Source organism: Rissa tridactyla, chromosome 1, assembly GCF_028500815.1.
Source record: "Rissa tridactyla isolate bRisTri1 chromosome 1, bRisTri1.patW.cur.20221130, whole genome shotgun sequence".
NCBI lineage: Eukaryota > Metazoa > Chordata > Aves > Charadriiformes > Laridae > Rissa > Rissa tridactyla.
This window is the reverse complement of record NC_071466.1, coordinates 75,979,263-76,001,784: the sequence shown is the minus strand read 5'-3', so window position 1 is coordinate 76,001,784 and position 22,522 is coordinate 75,979,263. Positions and strand designations below refer to the sequence as shown.

General features: G+C 38.6%; 1 protein-coding gene across 1 annotated transcript in view; it reads left to right on the top strand.

The window, feature by feature from the left end:
- Positions 1–22,522, top strand: part of OCA2 (OCA2 melanosomal transmembrane protein) — a 171,804-nt gene that overhangs the window by 79,028 nt on the left and 70,254 nt on the right. The window contains exons 15-17 of the mRNA XM_054219851.1: positions 5,781–5,928; positions 7,519–7,576; positions 8,924–9,032. Coding sequence (XP_054075826.1) covers positions 5,781–5,928; positions 7,519–7,576; positions 8,924–9,032 — 315 coding nt within the window. The remainder of the gene's footprint in view (positions 1–5,780; positions 5,929–7,518; positions 7,577–8,923; positions 9,033–22,522) is intronic.

Here is a 22,522-nt window from a genome sequence, read left to right as displayed (position 1 = left end):
CTTTACCTGCCTCATGCAGAAAGGAAGTATAAAGCAGTGGCATTTTGAATCAATTGAGCAGCTCTTCACAATTTTATTATACACATTTTTCGTGTATTTTATTATACACATTTTATTATACACAATTTTATTATACACATTTTTTGTAGCGTACTTGTAGATTCTTTCAGTAGCTGAAATGACAGGGGGGAAAAAAAGTGCACAGTGAGGAAAAATTCCGTTTACATTTTTAAAGAGAAGGATACTTGCAGTTTTGCAGCTTTCTGAACAGCCTAACTCCTGGGGTTGCTGCAGCCTGCCCCAGCTTGCCCAGAAGAAAATTCCTGGGAGGCGATTTAGGAGTGTGGCACCATCTGAGCTTTGCAGTTTTCTGCCGGGGCTCCAGCTGCTTTGCTGCGGGGATGAGGATGTCCTGTAAGTCCTGTGCCATGGATGCAATCCCATGCTGGGCAACAGAACCTGGCATTAGGTGCCTCGGTGACCGAACGGGGCCCCAGCTGTTGGACTTTAAATCAAAAAGCTTACATAAATGTTCCGTGTTGCTTTATGCAGCGTTGTGCAGATTTCTTGTGTTCCTTTGCAAGTATTTAGCTGAATAAGGTAAGTGTGTTCTGTCTGCAGTCCTACTCAAAGGAATAAAGACAAGGACATTTCAGGCATATTTTTTTTTCAGAATTAGAGCCTTATACTTGTGTCCTGTTGAGGGGTGGTGCCTCTAGGAGAGAGGTATGAATGGTTGAGCTGCAATATCCCTCAAGGTGAATTCTTTCTACACTTGGGTTTCACATTTCTGACTTAGTTTCTGTGCTTTTAAAAGGGAGATGACACTTACTGTTTAATAATGCTTAGAGGACTAATTAAATAATCTCAAGGATTAAAAAATACTTAAAGTTATAGAAATTACTAGCATTATATTAAGCTATAATTCATGGTACTTAATTTGCTTTTCAGTTAACATTTAAACAGAAGTATTCTTGTTCTGAGAAGTTAGCTAAGAAAAATACTTCACTGAAAAAAGTTAAGTGACAATAGCATGTGGAGAAAAAAACCCCCACATTCAGAGGAACGTGCTTCGCATGTTGTTAGTCACAGCCCAGCAGTGCAAACTTCTGTTGCTTCCAAAAAGGTGGTTAATGTATTTAGTGCATTTGGAAGCTAAAAATTGCCATTTTATGATAATTCTTATCATCTCATCAAGGTTGGTCATACTATTTTGAGTATCTTCAATTAACAAGACTGGCCTTTTCAGATTCTGAGACTAAGAATTAATTACACTCAGTTTTTGAGGATGTCGTCTTTGTTATTGGCAGTCGGGTGGGAGGGAATGTGTGATTACTCTAAGTGAAAATGAATCTGACTATTAATTGTCAGACTGAAGAAAGAATATGCATTTTTAAATGAAACTAATGTTTTCTAAAATGCAGAAAATGTTTTCTGAAATGTCACAGCTCGGGTCAGTAGCTGAAACTCCATTAAATTCAGTGGGTCCAGGACATCACATCTGTGGTCTCCATGGTAAAATACGATAAATGACAAAACCAGAACGGATTAGCAGCATAGAATTTACATGTTTTCTGATCCTTTATTTGATCCTAGAACTAAGCCAAAAATTATTCTTTTCTTGTTGGAAATGGATTTTCTGGAGGAAAACAAAAAAAAGAAAAGAAGAAAATTGTGAAATAATAATGCTAAGTATATTGCCGTGGTGCCTTGTGGGCTTTATGAATATACCCTGTTCACAAAGATTTTAGTAACATAATGGGCTGAATTCCCTGACTGAGCAGCAGCTCTCCTGTCTTCTTTTATGCCAGATCACTGCGTACTAAATTTTGCCTTGCTTAAATCACTTCAACTAGTGCTGCTAGAGTTGCAGTTAAGTGTTAATTTACCTCCTTTCATGATAAACTGTCATGAGAGGTACATGCTATACACACATACCATTTCAATTATTAGAAATAGACCTAGCAGTGGTAGGATAAATTGGTTAATAAGCTCCATAAAGCTGCCTCTGTGAAAACCCTGCAGACTGGGTTTTGTTGGATGAGTGAGTGGAGTGAGCTTGCCCTGGTGTAACATGACCATTAGATCCGATCTGGGGAGGGGAGAGGAACTTATGGACAAGGGGAAATGGGGTGCAAAACCTTCCCGTTCAGGGGCAGCCAAGTGCTACCCTTATGCTGCCTTAGCCATAGTTTCAAAGTGATTGATAAACCCTGCAGTTGCATTAAACCTTTGTGCATGATGTGTAACATAGTAAGTCATAAAATACTAGATGTTCCCAAACTCTAGGGGTTGCTGCCTAAATGGGTTTACAGACCTGAAATGGGAGAAGTATAGAAAGGCCCAGAGTTTTTTGGCTGGGTTCAGAGTTCTCACTGACCTCAAGGGTCCTGCATTACATTTCCTTCAAAAAAAAAAAACCCTGCTGCTAATATGTGTGTATCTCTTGATGCCATAATGGGCTATTACAATAACAGTGCGCGTGAAAGAGAAATAGGAGAAACATTCTGTGTGATGACCTAGAAAACCTCTTCACAAATTATTACTGCAACAGGAGTCACAGTATAAAAGATGTATTGACCGTTCTGATTTTCAGAGGACATTTTTGCTCTGAAGTAAATTCCACAGCAGGTTGGATGTCCATCCTTGGGATGTTTAGATAGCTAATGTCTGAACAATCAAGCATGCACTTGCTGCACATGAAGGCAAGATCAAAGCCATGTGAAAACACACATATATTTTTTAACATGGACCAGAAAGCACCAGGCCGAACTTGCTGAACCCAGAGATTAGCCCCACAGGTCTTCAGACATGGAACAGGAATGTGCAACACAAGTTGTGATGCTCTCCACTGTGTTTGTGGCACAGATACAGTGATGCTAGCTGTCCCTTTCTGAAGGAGAGAAGAGAAAGATTCTTTGTATAAAAATACCTGCTGGGCACCTGCATCTCTGTTAGGTGACGAACTTTCTTCTATCAGCAAAATCCTCGGTGAAATTCCAACTGGAAAGGATGGGTGGAAATGCTACAGAGGATGAACAGACATGATCAGAAAAGGTGTTGTAGCAAAGACAAGCTATTGGAAAACAGGATAGTAAACGGGATAATCACACTTCATGAGCATGTGAAAAATAAAAAAAAACACTTTCTCTTGGACTGTTGATGAGACACTTTGAAAGTAACAGCCCAATTGACTTGAAAATCGCGTGAGAAAGCAGTACAGAAAGGACCGTTCACCTACTGAGGGGCTTCTCCCCCTTTACCTGCTCTAATTAAATACAGAAGTATCTATCTCATTCAGGTGAGGGCAGCATGTAGGATCATAGAAATATTTCTTTCACCCCAAAGGGCTCAGGAAAATTTTTCAAAGAAAAATTTATGCCTGGGGAGATGCACAGGAGAGTGTGCAAGAAAGCCATGTTCCAACTTTTCTCCATCTAGTCTGGCTCATCTATATTGGAAGGAGCCATTATGGGCAGGAACAACTTTCCAGCTCATAATTTCAGACCAGTTTCAAGGTGGATGTCATAATGAGGAAGTTGCCAACTGAAATAGCTTGTTGCCCCATTGACCAGAAACTGTGGAGCTGAAGCAGACCCCAAACATGTAGTCACTAATTTCTTTCAGAAATTACTATGCAAATTCAGAGACTTAAAATTTAATTTTGCCATCTTGTTAAAGAAAACCAGTCACCATTTCTGAGGTTTAAAATATGGGGGTTTTGCACAGCTCTCATCCACTCTAATCCTCAAAAAAGTTGTGATTTTTTTTGTTTTGGTTTTGGTGGTGGTTTTTTTTGTTTTGTTGTGGTTTTGTTTTCCTCTGGGGAGCAGAATATTAGCCGAGGCCTAAAGGTCTGTCACTTTCTCATTTATATTTTGGAAGATAATGGAAAATCACTGCTGATATATTTTTGCGTGTCACAAATGATGGCCAGGATAGGGTCTCCACACAAAGTCATGTGGATCCTTTCATAAGCAGGACCTATCCATGTTTTAATATAATTTGGTGTCAGATTATGCTCCTGGCAAGAATCACCGAGTGGTAGATTCTGCATCTCTTTGATATCTGTGGTTCAGGTATGAATACCTTTTTGGAAGAAAAGCTTTAGTTGAGCACTAGTCATTGGATTGTCATTGGGCTTTAGATGGTGTGAATTTATATTTCTGGTCTTGCATTGTAAAGCTTAGGCAAAGATTACCATTTTGATGGATGTAAGCTCATCTGTAGATACGAACCGTACAAACTATGAGTCAATTGCTGTTCAGATTGCTTTGTCGTGTAAATTATGCACACTCTGGACATGCTTACTTTTGCTCTTAAATGTTTGAGTTCTGTCAAGTCTGATTCCCTCTTATGGTCAATCTTTACGTGATTCACTGTGTATTATGATTATAAATACTTGGTCACAAAGGAAGAGTCAGGAATTAAACACATTTAATGCTCTTTTTGATAGATACTGTGAAACACTAAGGTTTTGCGTCAGTAAATGTTAATGTCACTGCCAACATTAAAATGTATTTAAATATTTCTTATGCTATTACATAATTTATTTTTTTATAAATAATGCATGTAGTTTGTATACATGGTGCAAAAACTTCCACATCTATTTCTGAGGATAAGAACAATTTGCTGATTGAACAGGGATCTTAAGATATAAAGCCATAAATTCTTGACACATTGTCTTTGATGACATCAAATGTGAGGGAAATAGAAGTGAAGGGTGAAGAAACATCCTGTTGCTTCATCAGGAAGCATTTGTGCGAGAGTTTCTGGATGAATATTCTGCTTTTATTTCTTTCGTGATTTCCTGGAAAATCCAAAGGTGTTTTTTTTTTTTTTTTTTTTTTTTGCATGCCCAGTCTAAGATCCTTCTTGAACAGGAACACATGCTTTTTGGTTGTTCTCCAAGGCCTTGACAATACTGGAAAAAAATCAATAAAAAAGTGTTGAGAATCCTGATGAGATTTTGGAGGCTGATTTCAAGTTTTAATCAGTCTGTCTGAATTTACACAGGATCAGATATCATTCAGGTCTGCATGCAGGCAGCTGTATTTATGGATATTTTCAGTGCCTAAGAATTAAGTCCTCTTAGTAAACCTTTAAAATGTTATTAAAAAGTATTCCATAAGACAGTGCTAAATTTCAGTTTTGCCTTACAGAGAACAGAGATAAAATTGCCTGTATGAACGTAGAGTGAATGGAAACATGTTGTCCATTCTGAATAGAGTGAAGGAACATTTCCTGAAATTCCTAACTACAAAGGGACTAGTATCCTGTTAGTGGTATAATAACCTATATCGGCAGTTTATTTTCTGATGAAAAATGAATGTGATATGATTTTAGCTTGTGGAAGGCATTTGCAAGCATTTGAACACAGTATTTCTTTGGAAAAGGACTTCGAGATTATTAATTTAAAATTTTGAAATTTTTCTGTATATTCTTCATTCCCTTCAGCTCTGCAAAATGAATGGTAACAGCAACTTTCTAAGTGGAAAATTGTTGGGAAACCATTCCAATAATTTTAACAGATTTTTCTGTTAAAAATTCCAATAATTTTAACAAAACCCCAAGGCTGGGGGGCTGACTATGCTGATAACACAATGAAGTTATTTGGATCTTAAAAACTTCATTATAAAATGCAAATGTAAAATATATGTGTTCTGACTTGTTGATGTTAGCACGCTATCCTTGTTTTATTGCAGCACACATATTTTGTGCATCTCTGGTTCTGTGTGCATTATACCTGCTTTAAGATAAGTGACTTTGTTTCTTTTTAGAGCTAAAACATGAGATCTATGTTTGGAGACTGACTGCACAGCGCATTAACCCGGCCAGCAGAGAGGAGACTGCCGTGAAATGCCTCTTGATGCAGAAGGTGCTGACTCTGGAGATGCTCCTGAGGAAGAAGCTGAGGACGTTTCACAGGTGAGCGGGGACCAGTGTGTCGCACCTCCCCCCTGCTCCAACCCTCGGTGGGGACAAGCTGCAGGCACAGGCCGTTTGTTGGACTGGCGGGGAGCTCCTGCTCATCTCAGTCTCATCTCAGCTGAGACTCTCAAGATTTTGGGTTGGTCAACGAACCAAGGGCTCACCTCTTGGAATTTTAGGCAAAGGTGAAAGTGAGGGCTTTCGGGGATCTTCTCTGGGACAAGACCTGTATTATTATTCTTAGCTGCCTCTTGCATCAGATGCATGTTGTGGCAGAGCCTCCCTCAGCCTCAGTAAAACACAAAGTATTTCAGGACAAAACTGGTGTGTAAGGCCTGGAAAATATCTGTCAATGTGACCCAAATGTAAAGGCCTAGAAATTTCAGGTAGTTTTTGGTTTAAAAAGATCACAAATACGTCATTAGAGTTTTCCTTACAATAGTGGCTTCAGCGTAATAAAATGCTATAATTTCTTTTTTTTTACTTAAAAATTCAAGTGTTCTTCAGTGTTGAGTTCGAAAAATATGTCACCAGTGAACTGCTGCATTTTAAAATTATTTCGTAATCAAGTCTTCAGTGTGAACCTCAGTGAAGGCGTAATTAACCATTTATGTATAGAAAAGAAATCTTTATAAACTCAGACTAACAAAAATACTAACCTTATTTTTTTTATGTTTCAACGAAACCAGCTGTTATGCTGTGGAGTTTGATGACTGAGAATAGCATTGATAAATATTCTGAAAATTAATTGACTAAACTAATGTGAAACTGAAATAATTAATTTTCATAAGAAACATGTTAAATAGGCAGTATGAGCAAGGACATGTAAATATGATTTCTTAAACTATTCCAGCAATAAGATGACTTTTGTCTACATAGTTCTTTGCTGATATTGAGCACTTTGAATGGAGCGACAGTATCGCTACTTCAAGACAAAAAAGGCTGTTAAAATCACTCCTTTTCAAAAGATTATAACAAATTATTAGACTTTATGGCGCTCTAAAGAAGACACTTGTGAAGTATAAATAAAAATTGTATATTTAATCTTGGAAATCAGAATTCCTCCATCACAGTACATTTACAGCAATGTAAAAATTCATTATCTCTAACAACAGCACTCCTGAACTGCAAACCCAGAGGCTTTTTGCTGGAGGGCTGACTACGCTGATAACACAATGAAGTTATTTGTATCTTAAAAACTTCATTATAAAATGCAAATGTAAAATATATGTGTTCTGACTTGTTGATGTTAGCACACAATCCTTGTTTATTGCAGTAGGGCACACATCAACTCCTGAAGCTATTGCGTGTAACCAGATCCTATACTGAGGGTCTATACTCTGGAGATTAGCTCCTTCCATGAACCGAAGGGCTCGTGTCTAAGTGGAGCATGTTACAGAAGTGGAGTCTTAAGTGAATGCTCATGGGAATTTTGTTGCTGGCCATAAGAAGGCCATGACTCCCTTGTGGTATGAGTTTCTCCTTACGGGGGAAAGGGTGATCTATTTGTCATGAGAAGGATTCATTCCAGTGCTCTTGGCAGAGCTCTAATTTCACTCTGGAAAAGCAGGTGTCATTTTCTTTCAGGCAAATTTCACAAGAAGATAAAAACTGGGAAACGAATATTCAAGAACTCCAGAAAAAAGTAAGTAGATGGCAGTTTTTCTCAGTATCCATGTAAGCAGACCTGTGCAGAGAGAGTGCTTTGAATCTAATGCAAATTTAATAATTCTCATGATAGCAGAAAAGCTGGCGGGCTAGCTGGCTGGCATCTTGGTGGGATGGGGTTACTGAACTATGTTGTGAGTTTTTGTTAGGTTTTATATTTTTGTTCCTTAGAAAAATATCATTTAAAGGATCAATAACGGATTTAGCAGTGTTTTCTTTAATTTTTAATCCATGGCTAGAAAGGCTCAGAAGGTGTCAATAGGTTGTTTATAACCGTGATGCATGACGATAAGAGTACACTCCTGCTGAAGTACTGAATGCCAACTCTAATTTACTACGCTGCCTGGGACATGCCTGCTTTGTTATTCAAGTAGGGATAAACCACTTGGATGAATCCTGTTCTCTTTGCTGTATGCATGTTAACACCACCTAAGTCTTTATGCTGACGCTGGGTCTGATGATATGTAAACTATGTAGTGAGATTAATTTGACCTAAATTTAATTGTCTAAATGTCACATCCTCTCCACCTCACTGGCAACACTAATGAATCCAGGCCTGCGTTTGGGAGCTCAGGTCCTTGACTGGGACATTACTGTCCTACGTATCACACCAAAAAAGAACAAAACCAACAGGATTTCTTATTAGGTTTTACAGTTTTTTCTAGGCATTGCATGAAAGACAACCTTTTTAAAGAACAGAGACGTACTTTAGTAGAGTTTTAAACTATGTGAAAAAAGAGAAGGACACAGGCTGGGAGAAGGTTATTCCCTGGGTTGATGGCGAAAGTGATATCAGGGCAGAGAAGCAGAGTCACTATGGAAAGCACTGGGTCTGAGGGAGGGAGCATGAGGAGAATGGCGCAGGGATGCAGGACCTGGGCACGGGGGTGTAGAAGCTGCGTAGGGATTATGAGCTTGGCCTGTCCATGAAAGTTGTACAGGAGGCATGAAAGATCAGACCTCTAGGCTAGGTTATAGGTTTTCAAAGCATATGTGCAACAAAGGGTGATTTTGTAGTAGGAATTGTATTTCAACCCTACTTCTCCTATGGAAATTAAGTTGTGGTGGGAGTAGCTGAACACAATGGAATCTACTCAGCAGGTGCTAGCTACTTTTATCTCTTAGATCGCACTGGGCCACGTATTCATGTTTTTTATAAGTATGCATTAAATACTTCAATTTAAATATTTCTGTCTTTTATTCTAAAGAGGAATATACAATACAGGAACAGAAGTTTGCACTAATGCGTACTTTTGTGAATTCTATGCATAATATATAGCTCCTTCTGTAATAGAGTTACTAACTTTTTTCTCCCTGTCTACAGCACAGAATAACAGACAAAATTCTTCTCATCAAATGCCTGACTGTGCTGGGATGTGTTATTCTTATGTTTTTTCTCAACTCATTTGTTCCAGGCATCTACCTAGATCTTGGTAAGTTTCATAGTTTTGTTCTACCTAAGTGAAACAAACAACCTCCCCCCACAAACCAGTGATATTTTTCTGAGACTGAATCTTTTCAGAAAGCCCTTTTCCATATGTCTCTGGCCTTGCAATTCCACCAGGTTAGTCAGCACAGCAGTTTCTCAGAACAGGTTTTCAAAATGCGGTCACTTCCCAGTCAGCCCAAGAGAGATAATAAGGAGTGCTCATGACATCATTTTTCTGACTTCCCAATACTAATGAGCTGGGTAAACATTACAGAATGAGCAAATTTGACCTTGGCGTAGTTGCACTGTAGGTTGGAGTGGATGACCAAGATGCATTATAGAAATCAGAAAATAATCACTCCATGGAAGAACAAAAGAAGTAGTCTGGCATTATTTCTTAAGTATAGATAACTCTTTGTATAACCTCCAGTCTCCATTACTTTATCACCAGAATAAATAATTTCCCAAAATAATATCAGGAAGACACTGTATATGTGTGAAATTAAAATAGCTGTATGCTACTTTCTATGTATAAACCTCTATGTGCAGGTTTTTATACAGCTAGTTATATACCTGTATGAGGTCAGGCTCTGCGTATCCTCAAAACAGAACCAAATTAAAGCTCACATTTAACTGAAGGACAGTTATAAAACCTACCTGTGCGTTGCCCTATAAAAAGTTTAAAATATGTTTTTGTCTGCTGAGGACCTGAAAGTTATGGAATTTCGGATTTATATTTTTTCATGCAATCTGAATTTCCCACTGTGTACAACCACCCCAGTGGCCAAAAGAGGCAACAGTCTTGAAGAGGAATAACTCATAATCAACAAAACATTGATTGAATCATTATATACACAGATACTACATTGAAATCCATTTTTGTTATGCACAATATAGAGCTAGTTATAGCTGTACAATGGTGATCAGGCTGTAAACAAGACCTCCCATATCTGCTTGCTGCACTTCTGGTGTATTGACTGGCTTAGAAAGATACCAGCAGCAGAAGGCTGTTCTCTCTGCTGGGACCTAGGGAAACACCAGTGTTGTGTATTGATGGCACCACTGGGAGGATATGGGGTGCTGTGTCCAAAGCAACGTGTTTAAATAGGTATAGCCTTGCTGCTGAACGTGTTCATGGCAGGGACTGATCCCCAGCCCTCAGGCCATAGAGGTGCAGCTGGCTTGTGTCCAACTGCTCGGACCTTGTTCCTTCAGAGCAGGCTGGCAGTATCTCCACAGCATGCCAATTGGCCCAGCGTTTCTTCCTGGCATTGTATGTACGGGTTAATTCATTTTTAGGTTTGCAGTGAGGGTAGTTTTGTAGCTGAGCAGAGCTGTGTTTTAAGATTATGTGGCTAAGGATGTCTGTTGCTTTATCTGGTACATGCGATAGAGAGTGAGCACGTGAAGCCACCAGGTGTAATGCTGGAGTAACTGCACAGAGCAGGGAGACCCAAGCCTCATCCAGACTCACCCATGCTGCTGGTTGGGTGTGATCCCTGAAACAAATTGTCTCCTGAACTGCACCTTGGTTTATTTTTATCTCAGATGAAACAAACCAGGTCACTACAAAAGATTCTGGGAGCAATGCAACGCTTACACAAGGGGAACTCTGGGGGACCAGGACCTTGCTGTGGATTTGGGCAAAGCTGTTATCTAACACTGTCAATACACATGGCATGACCTTATTGTCCTGCAGTGAAGTCCTGGTGCCCTGGAGCAGTATGGGGTTAGGAAAGGGGCCGTGTCAGCCGGGCTTTCTTCCCTGTTTCCGCCAGTGCCAGAGCTGCTATGGCAGCTTCCCTGTTCCAGGGTATTTGCCATAAAAATGGGCAATTTCAGCCCATAAAGATTATTGTCTGTTAAGAAGTTAAAAGGTATACTGATGTATTGTAACAGCAAAAGTGCTATGTTACTAAGATGTAGGAAGATGCAGAAACTGAAGACGTTTGAAGGCATTTGAAGTATGTGGCTAGTATTGGCTTAGCCAATAACGGCGGCTAAGAACATAAGGAAGGTGTTCACAGTGGCAGTTTAAGAAATCAATTTTCATCCTTAATTTTCTGTCTCAGATAAGTGGGCACTGAACCATGTAGGATTTCTTGAATTAAACCCAACGTCTGTGTTTTTGAAAAGCCACGGACAGTCAGTAAAGACTGCATAGCATTGGTTGCACATGCTCCTGGTAAGATATTCTTTCAGAACTGCAAAGCAGTTGGAGTCAGTACAAGAAGAAACTCTATAACTAATGATTGTTTTTCATCCTACTTTATGTCAGTAAAATAAATGAAAACAAATGGCGTGGTTGGCAGTGCAGGTTTCTATTATTCACTAGCTGATTTTCAACTGCAACCTTGAAAGTAAATAGGGGCTGTATGTGTTCTGTATAATTTCTCCCTGTTCTGTATTCATGGCAAACCTGTCAGATTAATGAATAAATGTTATTAAAGCACGCACATAATTTCTATTAACAATTAATGTAACGTGCAAACTTATACTGAAATCTCATTGGTGATTCCAGAATTCCACTATCTTGATGATAGCTGTCACTTATTTATCATTACTGAAGTAGTGCCGCTGTGAGTCTCTATGGATTTTATTCCTCCAGTGCATGGAAATGAATTTCCTAAAATACAGTACATCTTGTACTCTGATGGTTTGGGTAAATTTGTTCAATATGTTTTTCTCATAAAAATGAAAGTAGATTGTAGTTCAGTGTTTAATTTTCTACCAGAATAATGTTTCATACAGAGACCGAAGTGTTAGAAATCTAATAACTTTTAATTGCATTTGGTACAGTGAATTAGAAAGATTATAGAATTCTTTATCAGTCCCCAGCCTTGATACAATTTTTCCATTATGAACTTGGAATCATTAATATAATTTGAGGGAACTGACATTTTAATTTAAATAATAAAATTTGCATACTTAACTGCCTTTTAAAATGCAGAACACTTTCCTATTCAGTTTTCTTGTACCTGTTCATCAATTTATTTAGTCTAATTCTATGAAATATCTATGTTAATGAAAGATTAGTACTGAGACTTTAAATAAACAGATATGGCAAACTTTAAGACTTCTACAGTGCTTTCATTCTGCCCCATAGGAATTTACTTTATTGATAAAGCATTGATAAATCATCTGAGAAAAGATTACAAAAGATGAAAGTAAAACCCCTTTGAGGATTGTACTTGGCTCCTATTTTAACTTTTAGGCAGGCATGTCTGGAGCTTTGAACTATAATGAGATCCCCACAAAGAGACAAAAGATTTTAAAGGTACAGTAAAGCAAGATTTTGTTGAAATTTAAACCAGATTATTATTATTATCATTATTATAAAATAATAATTCTTTAATAGAGGATGCTCAAAGTGACTGGGTCAGAAAGAATACACCAAATCAATGTATAACCTACTTCTGCTTCTGTGGGGCAGGTTTGGTTTCAGTCGGTTCAATGAGTTGCTATGAACTCTTCAGTTCCATCTAGTATCCTTGAAGAGGGACCCATCACCTCTGTGGCCCTGCTTTGGTCTGCCACTCTCGGTGGTCTCTGCACGCAACGCAGGTGCCCTGCTCCTTTTAGACCCCCTCACTCCTGCTCCCTTCCACCTCTGAACACCCCTTTCCAAGGGCCAGGCTGAGTAGTTTCTGAAGCAGGGGAAGGTCCTCTCCTCCCTTCAGTGGGTTGCAATGGACTCTGCTGCTCTCATCATCAAGAAACAAGTTGCAAACTAAAGAGTAAACAAGAGATAATTGCCTGTTTCAGAGAAGAGATACTCTCTCTGTCTTGGCTGCAGACTGCTGGAAGCTGGGAAAATATGCCAGGAGAAACGCGACTGTATGTTTGCCTTATTTGTAGATTCATTCCTATTTTATTGCCACTGGTTTCCCTGTTGGAGACAGGACTCTTGCATAAGTGAACCTTTGGTATTACCATCTATGGCTGTTCCCAAGTTCCTTTGATGAATTAATTATTTATGCAAGAGGACAGGGAGAGATTTTTGGACTCTACAGAATTCTTCTGTAACTTAGGACTGCTATTTGCTCCAGCCCCAGCAGAAGACAAAGCTTCAAATCATAAAACTTGAGGGAGTTATCTTGGCTTTTTTTTGCTTCTGTAGAGGGATTATGTCTTCACACTATTGCCCAAGCCCATTCTGGTATCTTTCGTGCCATGGATGTCTGTGAGCCTTTGGACATCAATGTTTAAGATAATTACCTTCAGCTGCCTTTAAAATATTCTCTGGAGGAGGTCAATAATCAGTGGAGGTGATCAACAGCTGTGATTCATCTGACCTACTTTAAAGGTCTAATTCATTAAATGATTCACCTTACCCTATGTCACTTCACTCTCTATACGTCAGAGGGAGTCTTCTCAAGCTATACCAAGTTTCAGTCACAGATACAAAGAACACAACAGCTAGATGGACATTTGGCTTGATAATTGATGATTTACGTAAAATTAACTTTGGTATTATTAACCAAAGCAATGTTAGCAAAAATACCCAGACTTATGAACTTTTTAAAAACATACGGTTTTATTCTTTTAACTAACTAACATGATCACAATGACCTTTCTGGGTAGTAGGACAAGCTCTACAAATCAGGACTCCATGTCACTTCTGTCAAGCAAACATCCTCAGTCTAAATTTCCCCCGTTGTCCTCTCTCTAAAGCTAAATCCCTCAATATTTACATACAAAGGTTATCTTTTTTGATGAGACCTCATTTTTGTAGTTAAATCTATTTTCTCTTGGAAAAATCTTTACTATTCTGACTGTAGGCTTGGTTTACAAATTCTGCTGCAGGTACTTTTGAGGATCTAGAACTCTCTTTTTGCAATTTATCTTAAGTAGTTGTGTCTTGCATCATTGAAACAATTTAAAACTGTGACTGAAGTAGTGGAAAAGTAGGGAAATAATTGTTTTCATTTAATTTAAGCTGACTTCTGTTTGTTTTGTAGGCCATGTTGTGCAGAGCTCCTTTTTATTTTGTTGCCAGAACATTAAAGGAGAAATGTGTTCTGTTGCTGTAGCCACAAAAGACTCCTGTTGTATTGTCACTCCTTTGGATATCAGTTGTCATATTTTCTGACTCATTTCCATAATTTGCAGGAAAATCGTTGAAATTCACATGAGAAATTAAATACCTTAATTGGAAAGGGCTTCAGCAGAACAAACCCTCCCAAATTATGTCTACAGAGAATGTTATGCAAATTATAGCAAAAATTTTGTCTTAACCTGCAGAGAGGAGTGACACTTCAAATGCAGGGGAGTGGACTGGATCTGAAGTTTCTCCCATGTAATTTCTCTTGATTTTCATCCTGCTTTTGTTTAAGTGGACATGCACAATTTTCAGATTACACTGTAATTTACGTAGGTGAACCTATAATTATAATAGAGTTGGGACTGAGTGGCACTTGTCTGGTAGCTTGCTTAGTGATGAAGAAAGGGCTGCACTGCCCTAGAGTGCTTCACAAACCTGCTTAAAATTGCTATGAAATCACAAAATGTCAGAAGTTCTGTATCAACGTTTACTTAGAATACTTAGAAACACTGAAGCTAGTTCTCCGTTACTGCGGCCTGCTAAGATTTTAACAAATAACTTCATCCATTTTCTCTTCTGCAACATTTTCAATAAGGAACTCACTGCAAAAATGATTCTTCCCGAACAACTTTGAGACAGGTCAGCAGGGTCAGTATGCGTAACAGCTTGCACGAGAGTTAGCAATGCTGTAACCGATGACAGACACCTTAACTTAAAGATCTTTGAATAAATTATTTAATGCCATAAGCTAAAAAAGAACTAATATTGCACAAGTGACACAAATGTAGTCTGTGTGGTTTTGTTCTGAATATGCAGCCTAGGAAGCTGCCTAAGAAGAACTCTAATAAGCTTTTCCCCTGGCTTTTACCTGGGCCCCTGGACAAAATATGTTTGAACTTGACAGAGTGCGCATTTGAACTGTGCCAGGAAGTTTCTTTAGAGTGGTGAAAATGGTTTTAAACTTGAACTACTCCCCCACAGCTCTGTGAGAAATATTCTGCCTTACAGAGTGAAGCAGAGCTTCTCAGGACCAAAAGATTTATAAATGGTCGTGGAGAAGGAGCCCAGGGCTCAGAAAGGTGTGGACAGATCCCATTAGTCTGAAGGGTGTCAACGTCAAAGCATCCGTAAGGCTTTCATTTTTACACTTTAAATTGTTATTCTGGAACTTTTTTCTCATCTACTATCACTGATAAATAGATCAAGCCACATTATGCTACTGTCCTGTATGATGGTGGAGTTGTATAAGTCTGACACTGTTTACAAACAATAACATAGTTTGTGCAGAAACAAACCTGGCTCTCCAAATTTAAGTGTTTGTACCCATAGAGAGGGAGGAAAAGAGAAAGTGTTCATATTTTGGAAATGTTTGTTTTCAGGTGAGTTTTTGCAATAGTTAAAATGAAGGGTTCATTGTAGAAACAGTCAATGCTACTGAGGAGTTATTTTATAAAATATTTTAAAAGACAGGTCAATAAGATGGTGTATAATTTTTTAGTGCTTAAGAAAAAAGAAAATCCTGGTGAGGCAGACAGCTATTAAACTATAAAAAATGGTGAATAGCATAGATTTAAGAAGGCATACGCTTAATGTCAAAAGCCACATTGTTCAGTTTAGCACATCTTATATTTCACATCTTATATCACTATATCGTCAGTGTAAAAAGTGCACATTTACTCCTAAATTTGTCACTGAAACTAACACTTCTCTCCAGATTATCTAGGGTCTATGATATTAGTCAGTTTTAGCTGAGAAGAGCTTTTAAGTATTGACTGCTAAGTATCTGCTAAAATGATACTGAATTATCAACTGTATTGAAAGCTGTCACAACAAAAATTTTTTCCTTGTCTTTTTTTTCCCCTTGTATTTTTTGTGTACTGTGTAAAGCTTTCCAACACGGTTTGATAAATTAAGGAGCCAGATGCAAAGCCTGGGAAGCAACTTTTGTGGACCTTTTCTATACAACTAAAAATTTCAGATTGAATAATCTGTGGTTGCCTGGAAACTCCTTCATGTATTTCAGTAAAGCAGATGGTTTTGGTCTGCAAAACATTTGGATTAGGGAAGCCTTCTCTGTATACAGCAGAAGACTCCTGCTTTCAAAGTAGCAGTGGCGACATTATGCTTGTGATATTGTGGGCAAAAAGGGGAACATTCCTTGTAACTGGAGCTAAGAATTTATTGTTGGTCTAATTAAAAATTGTATCAGTGTAAGCAAAACAGAACAGTTATTGTTAGTTCCCTTACAATAATACTAACACTTACAGTTCCAATTATCTAATTAGTACAAAACCCCTTAACAACACACAGTTAAAACTGTTGTAAAAAAAAAAAAAAAAGAAAGAAGACAAAACCCCAAAATAATCCCAGTAACTCCCCCTTATATTCTGATGTTAGGGTCACCCTTTGATATTCTGCAGGGTGCTAAGATTCACAGGTTTAAGCTGGGAAGAGTCACAACAAAGTATTGCTGTCTCCAGGTCTTTGCTGGGATGAGCATGATAGGGCTGTCTTCCTCCGCTTTACCAGGAAGTGAATAGTGTTGATGTTGATGGTTTCTCCCTGTGCGTGGATCCACTTGAGCCCATTTTTATACATTTTCTAAAGCTTTACACTTTGCTTTTTCAAATTTGGTCTTCAGCTCTGCATTACACGCAATTTTACAATATGTGGTGTGTTGTATGTATCTTATGTAGTTGTTTCTTGTGCTTTTTGTTACCCCTAAAATGGGTTTTGACCATCTCCTAATTTTGCTCTACCATCTGACCACTGTTGAGAATGCTGATAAACCTGGGGCCTTTGGTATCATCCTATACATCCCTTTTTAACTGCAAGTACTCATCCTGCGCACTCTTGTCTGTGGCAACTTCTTTCTTTTACCGTTTTCCATTAACACTCCACATACATGAAGCTGTGATACTACTTTCCGTGACTCATGTGTTTTCTTTAGTTCCTCACCTGATAATGGTAAACAGAGCAACAAATTGTAGCATCTGATAAGATTGTCCAGCCTAATGTAGTAAGATATAGTAAGATTAGAGCCATGCTTTTAGGCACTCTTCTTTGAAAGTCCTCAACCCTTTCTGGAGACCCTTCCAGGTCCTTGTAGTTGTGCTTGCAGGTGCTGATCTGCAGCCCCTTTCCCCAGGTGGTATCAGCTACGACTGTCAGTGGAATTTGGCGTATTTGTCCTCATTTAGTGCTCTTCGTCTCCCTGCTCCTGCTTCATTTGTCTACTGTTTTATCTGCTCTGGCATGCAACGGTGTTGGCTTAAGTTGTCTAATACTTTTACATTGAGGTCAAGAAGAGTACTGCATGCAACTAAACTGCTGGCCTCTGAGTTTGTATGAGTAGTATGGAGAATTTGATTGCACTGTGAACATGCAAATTGTTTTAAAATGAGAATGGACATACTGTATTTAAAAGACTTAGTACATGTTTGATTCATATTGATACTGAAAAAAATCTTGATACAGTATATAGGAATATGAGTTAAAATAAAGTTGACAATTATTTTGTAATAATGTTGGAATGGAGCTAATCTGATGCAGTCACCATTGACTTGGACTCAGAAAGTCTGGTCCAGATCTTAGTTATTCCCTCTTCTCAGCATAACACTCTGCTCCTGAAAATAAGAGAAATCTGCTTTCCGTGATCCTTGCAGTCTTAATTTCTTTTAGGATGGTTTTCAAAAAATTCTGCCTTTGAAATTGCACAGTCATCTTTACAAACATGTAATTAAGCATGGAAAATATTCCCTGTCTTTGCAGCTGCCCATACACTTGACGAGAAAAAAACAAGAACCAGTAACAGTTGTATCTGCTAGTGCAGCTTTTGTGCTTTATTGCTTACTTCTAGAAAAGTTGACCTTTCCTCTAACTTGGTATTTGCATCTTCTGAAATTATTTTTGGTTCACAAGAGTCAAAGAGGCTATGGCAATAGAGCATGTTTGTTTGCAGTGACCTTTACTGAGATAACTGTAAATTTCTTAGCTTTATGGATTGGTGCAATATACACAGCTATATATCTGTCAGCTCATCTTCCCTGTAGATGCAGTGCCTAGCTAGACTGATCTCTAACCAGGGTTTCTTTCTCACAGTGTTCTATCTTGAATGCCATCCTATTGCACCTATGAAATTGTTTGGAGAATGAACAAGGTTAGGTGTTGACACTGCAATACAAGGGGGAATGTGATTTCTGCACTCTGACCTCATGGTATTAGAGCCATGCAACAAAGTCTGTCTCATCCTTTCCTAATGCACGTGTGCTGATCTGTGATTGCAGAGCAGTTAGTCCTCTGCCTCCGTCTTTTATGCTACACTTCTGCTTTTTAATGTCGCAATTACCTTCTATCAGCATAGGTTTCTGTTTCTTTTGTCTTGCCTGGGGTTACAGATTCCACCAGCTTTTTTCGTGTTCTTTCAATCCTCTTGTATTGTACCAAGCATTTCCTGTTGTGGTGCAAGCTGTCCTGGACTGACACCGTCACCAAGCAGTAGCCTTAAACTGTGGTGCTACAAATAGCACGGAACGACTGAAAATGATTTCTATGAAACTAAGCCTATGAAAAGAGACTGCTCAGAACACCAGAAGTTGCTTTGTAGAAGGGCAACTTTATAAAAAAAGAAGATAAAAGATAAAACAGTGCTTATCGGTTGACAGCAAGTATTACTTATAAACGTTCAGCATGGTTTCAGAATGTGTATTTTCAGGGATGCCTGATAAAATTAAAAAAAAAAAAAAAACAGAAACATAAATACAGGACGTTTTCATTCACATTCAGAACTACTGATGAAACACATTCTAGTAGCAAGCGCTACTAGAAATATGTCTGTGATTTAACTTTTTCACCCAAATATTTCTATATGCATGTTTATAGTTGCATGTATGCTTTGCATAACATTACAACTACACCATAGTATATGAGGGACTGGCATACATCCTTAGGCTAAATTTTGAGGCCTTGTGGAGATAATCACACTTCTGATTAAGCTGTTGGAATGCAGTGATGGACTTTACTTCCTCAGATATTCAATAACATGCTGTGTAAACAATTCAAAGGTAAGCACTAAATATGTTTTAGTTGGTAAGTCTATTGTGGACATTTTGGGCTAAAAGGGTTTCTACAGTTCACAAAAAGTTGCTGTGGCCATTTTAACAAATAAAGATTTGTTAAGATCATAGAAAAAGAATATCGTACTTTGCTCAGTGACAAATGTCTAAAAAAACAGTGTGTCCATCCCATTGTTTGCAGATAGGAGTATTGTATTTTCATCTGGCAGAAGCTGCTCTAGCTGATTTTTAGAAAACTCTACTTATTTCTCAATGGCTATAAATATGTGACCCTTAATACTGTGTAGCCTGAATCTTCCTCGCTGCTATTACACCTCCTCCTCACTCCCTCTTGTCCTGCCCACTATTGCTGCCACAAACAGGTTGCTCTCTGCCCTCTGGAGCAGCCTGGTACAAACTCAAAGATTTGCCAGGACCCAGTTAGTCTGCTTATTTTTTAGCTAAATATCGTAGATTCTTGAAATTTTTCCTCAAAAGTCAACTTTTCAGACTATTGATTGTACTTACTTCTCTGCCTTGTATTTCCTAATGGGTACGCACCTTTCTTAAAGTTTATTTTCTCAGGGTTTACCAGGGATGAAGAGAGCAGGGATTGCTTAACAGGACTGGCTGTTCATTTTCCTGTTTCTTTATTGCAGCGAGCAATTAGGTTCAGTTGTGGTCCACTGTATTTCTTGAGTCTTTTCTGCAGGACTGTTAGGCACCCAGTAGCTTCCCACCCTGGATTTGTACAGTTTTAACTCTTCCTACCTAAATGTAGCACCCTGCGCCGGTCTTTCTTGAGCAGCATGCTGTTTTGCCCAGGCCAGCATTGAGATCGTGCAGTGTTATCCTGGCTTTGGTTTTCACTGCAAAGGGCTCAAGTGCCATTTCAGTTTCCACAAAAGTGAATTTTAAGTGCCCCCTCAGTATTTATAAAGACATTATTTCATATTCTGTGCATGTAAAGTGAACGTACAGTATGTACATGTTCACATTGTTAGAAGGAAGCTTATTATGCTTTTCAGCTAGTAGTAGGTCAGACAAAATTGCTTTTACTAAGGAATACAAATTTTCTTAATGAGCATTTGAAAAGCCTACAGATTACACAGTAATTTTTTTCTTTCATTTCTTTCTCTTTCACCTACCTTCCTTCCACATATTCTAGACTTCTATTTCATTCTATTAGATTGTTTTCTATTTTCAAGTTCTTCTGTTTGCTTATTTCATTTTTTTTTTTTTTTGAGTAGCATTGCAATTGTATTCTCACCATGAGCTGTTTATTGTTCCAAAGGTGTTTTTCCCTACTGGGCAAAGTGTATGAGAAAAGCAAAGCACTCAAGCTATTTCTACTGTACCTTTTTTTTTCTGGCCCCAGGCAGAAGACATGGGAATCTTTTTTTTGTGAAGAATGCATTATAAATTTGCAAGGTGCATTTTATAATAAAATTTCTTTTTATTTTTCCTAAAATAAATAGAAACTGTCACTGTCTTCAACAGGTACCATATCAGTGCAGAAATGGAATTTAGATTCAGTTTCTCTCCATGTTATATTTCCAGAACATCAATTGTTGTGAAACAGAGGCACTAACAGGCAGTAAAGGAAGTGGTCTGTGGAACTATAAATGGGCTTTATTTTCACTATAGTAACGAGAAGTTAGTTTTTGAAATTATTTCTATTTCTCTTCCTCCTGGCTATTTTTTGTGGCCCAGTAAGCTAGAAAATAAATGAACAGAGAAGACAGTCTTTAACGTATCCTAATACTTTTAATTCTTAAAAAAAAAAAAAAAGGAAGGAATAGCTTCAAATTGAACCCAGGGCAAATACAAAGCAACCTAAATATATAAAAGGCATCTTGAGCAGAGATCTTGCATAAAGTCCCCCAAATTCCTTGAGAGGAAGATTCCTTCCTCTCCCCTTCTCTGCGCTCCCGTCCTGTGCCCTTCCTCTGAGAGATGGGTAACTGCGTCTCCACTTTGCAGGCACAGCAAGGAAAGCAAATATACTCTGAATGGCCTGTGTGTGTAGACTGAAATAAGCTCTGTGCAGCCAGAACCGGCAGCTGACGTGTTTGAGCCTCCGGAGAGCGGTACTTGCCGGAGCACTGCAGGAGGACACATCCCTTGCCCATCCGTATTCCCAGGGAGCGATATTTTAAGGCAGGGCACTGTTCTCTCATGCAAAGCCATGTGCGTGGAGATAATACATGCTGATAACACTCGTGGTGCTAGAAAATGCCTGGCTCTATCCACCTCTTGTGCCGTTCAATTACATTTCATTAGCTTTAGCAAATAATTATTATCTCTGTATAGCATGTTCAAGTTGATTTGTTTTCATTGGAGGCAGGAGGGTAGAAATAATGCCAAGGTATCATCACAGATTGCTCCAGAACTATTGAGAAATTGCTGTTCTTTAATTCTTCACTTCGTTGTACTTACACACGAAATGTATGTGACAAAATGTAATGTTGTCACTTACATTTTCACAAAATAGCAGTAAAATTCTGCTACTAAGCTCCTGTTCTGAACACATCTTACTTCCCCTTGCAGTATTCCTCTGAGAAGAATTGCCAGCATCTTTCTTTATTTAAGGCGGAGTTGAGCCCATCGTTCTTTACTGGAATTCAAAGAACAGCCAAGACTTGACAGTCAGAAGAAAATTAGGCAGTGCATTTCCATAACCCCTTTCTTTGTCTTCAGAGAAAATAATTATTTAATTTGCATGGACAGATTCACTTTTGCTAGCAAAAAGACATGGTGGACAGGAACTGACAGCTCTCTCCTCACCTTCTTTTACTACTTCAGGAACTCAGGGAGCACTCCTGTCCCTGTGGTCTGTAACTGGGTTTGGAGTCCATACACATACCCAGAATCCAGTGCACAAAAAATTGCATATGTTTCCAGCTTATGCCAGAATCCAGCATTCATCCTGTGCTGTACAGAGTATTTCCACTCTTAGATCAGTCCTGGAGTCTCTTTCCAGTGGATGGCAAAATGCCATTTGTCACAAGAAAATTTGGGACCAGCAATTCCCACCCCACTCTCTTTTGTGGCTGTTTTTGCTCTCCTCCTCCCTTTCAGTACGATGCTCGTGCACGAGCTATTTTTGACCATACACAGTGATTAGATCACTGTGACCAAAGCAGGGAACAGACTTGCTCAGCTTGCAGCATGGCAGTGTTTCTGTCTTTGGACTTGAGCAGAGATGGCTGTGAGATATGTCTTTTGGATACAGTGACGCACTCAGATCAGATTTTACTCAAAATCTGCATCAGGAACAATGAAGGACCTGAAGCTACAACATTTGGGATACAAAATTCCTTTGGTTTTCAGCTCTCTGATTAGCTTTGGCTTTGTTTCCACCTATGTGGCGGTAGTCTGCTGACAAACCATTAC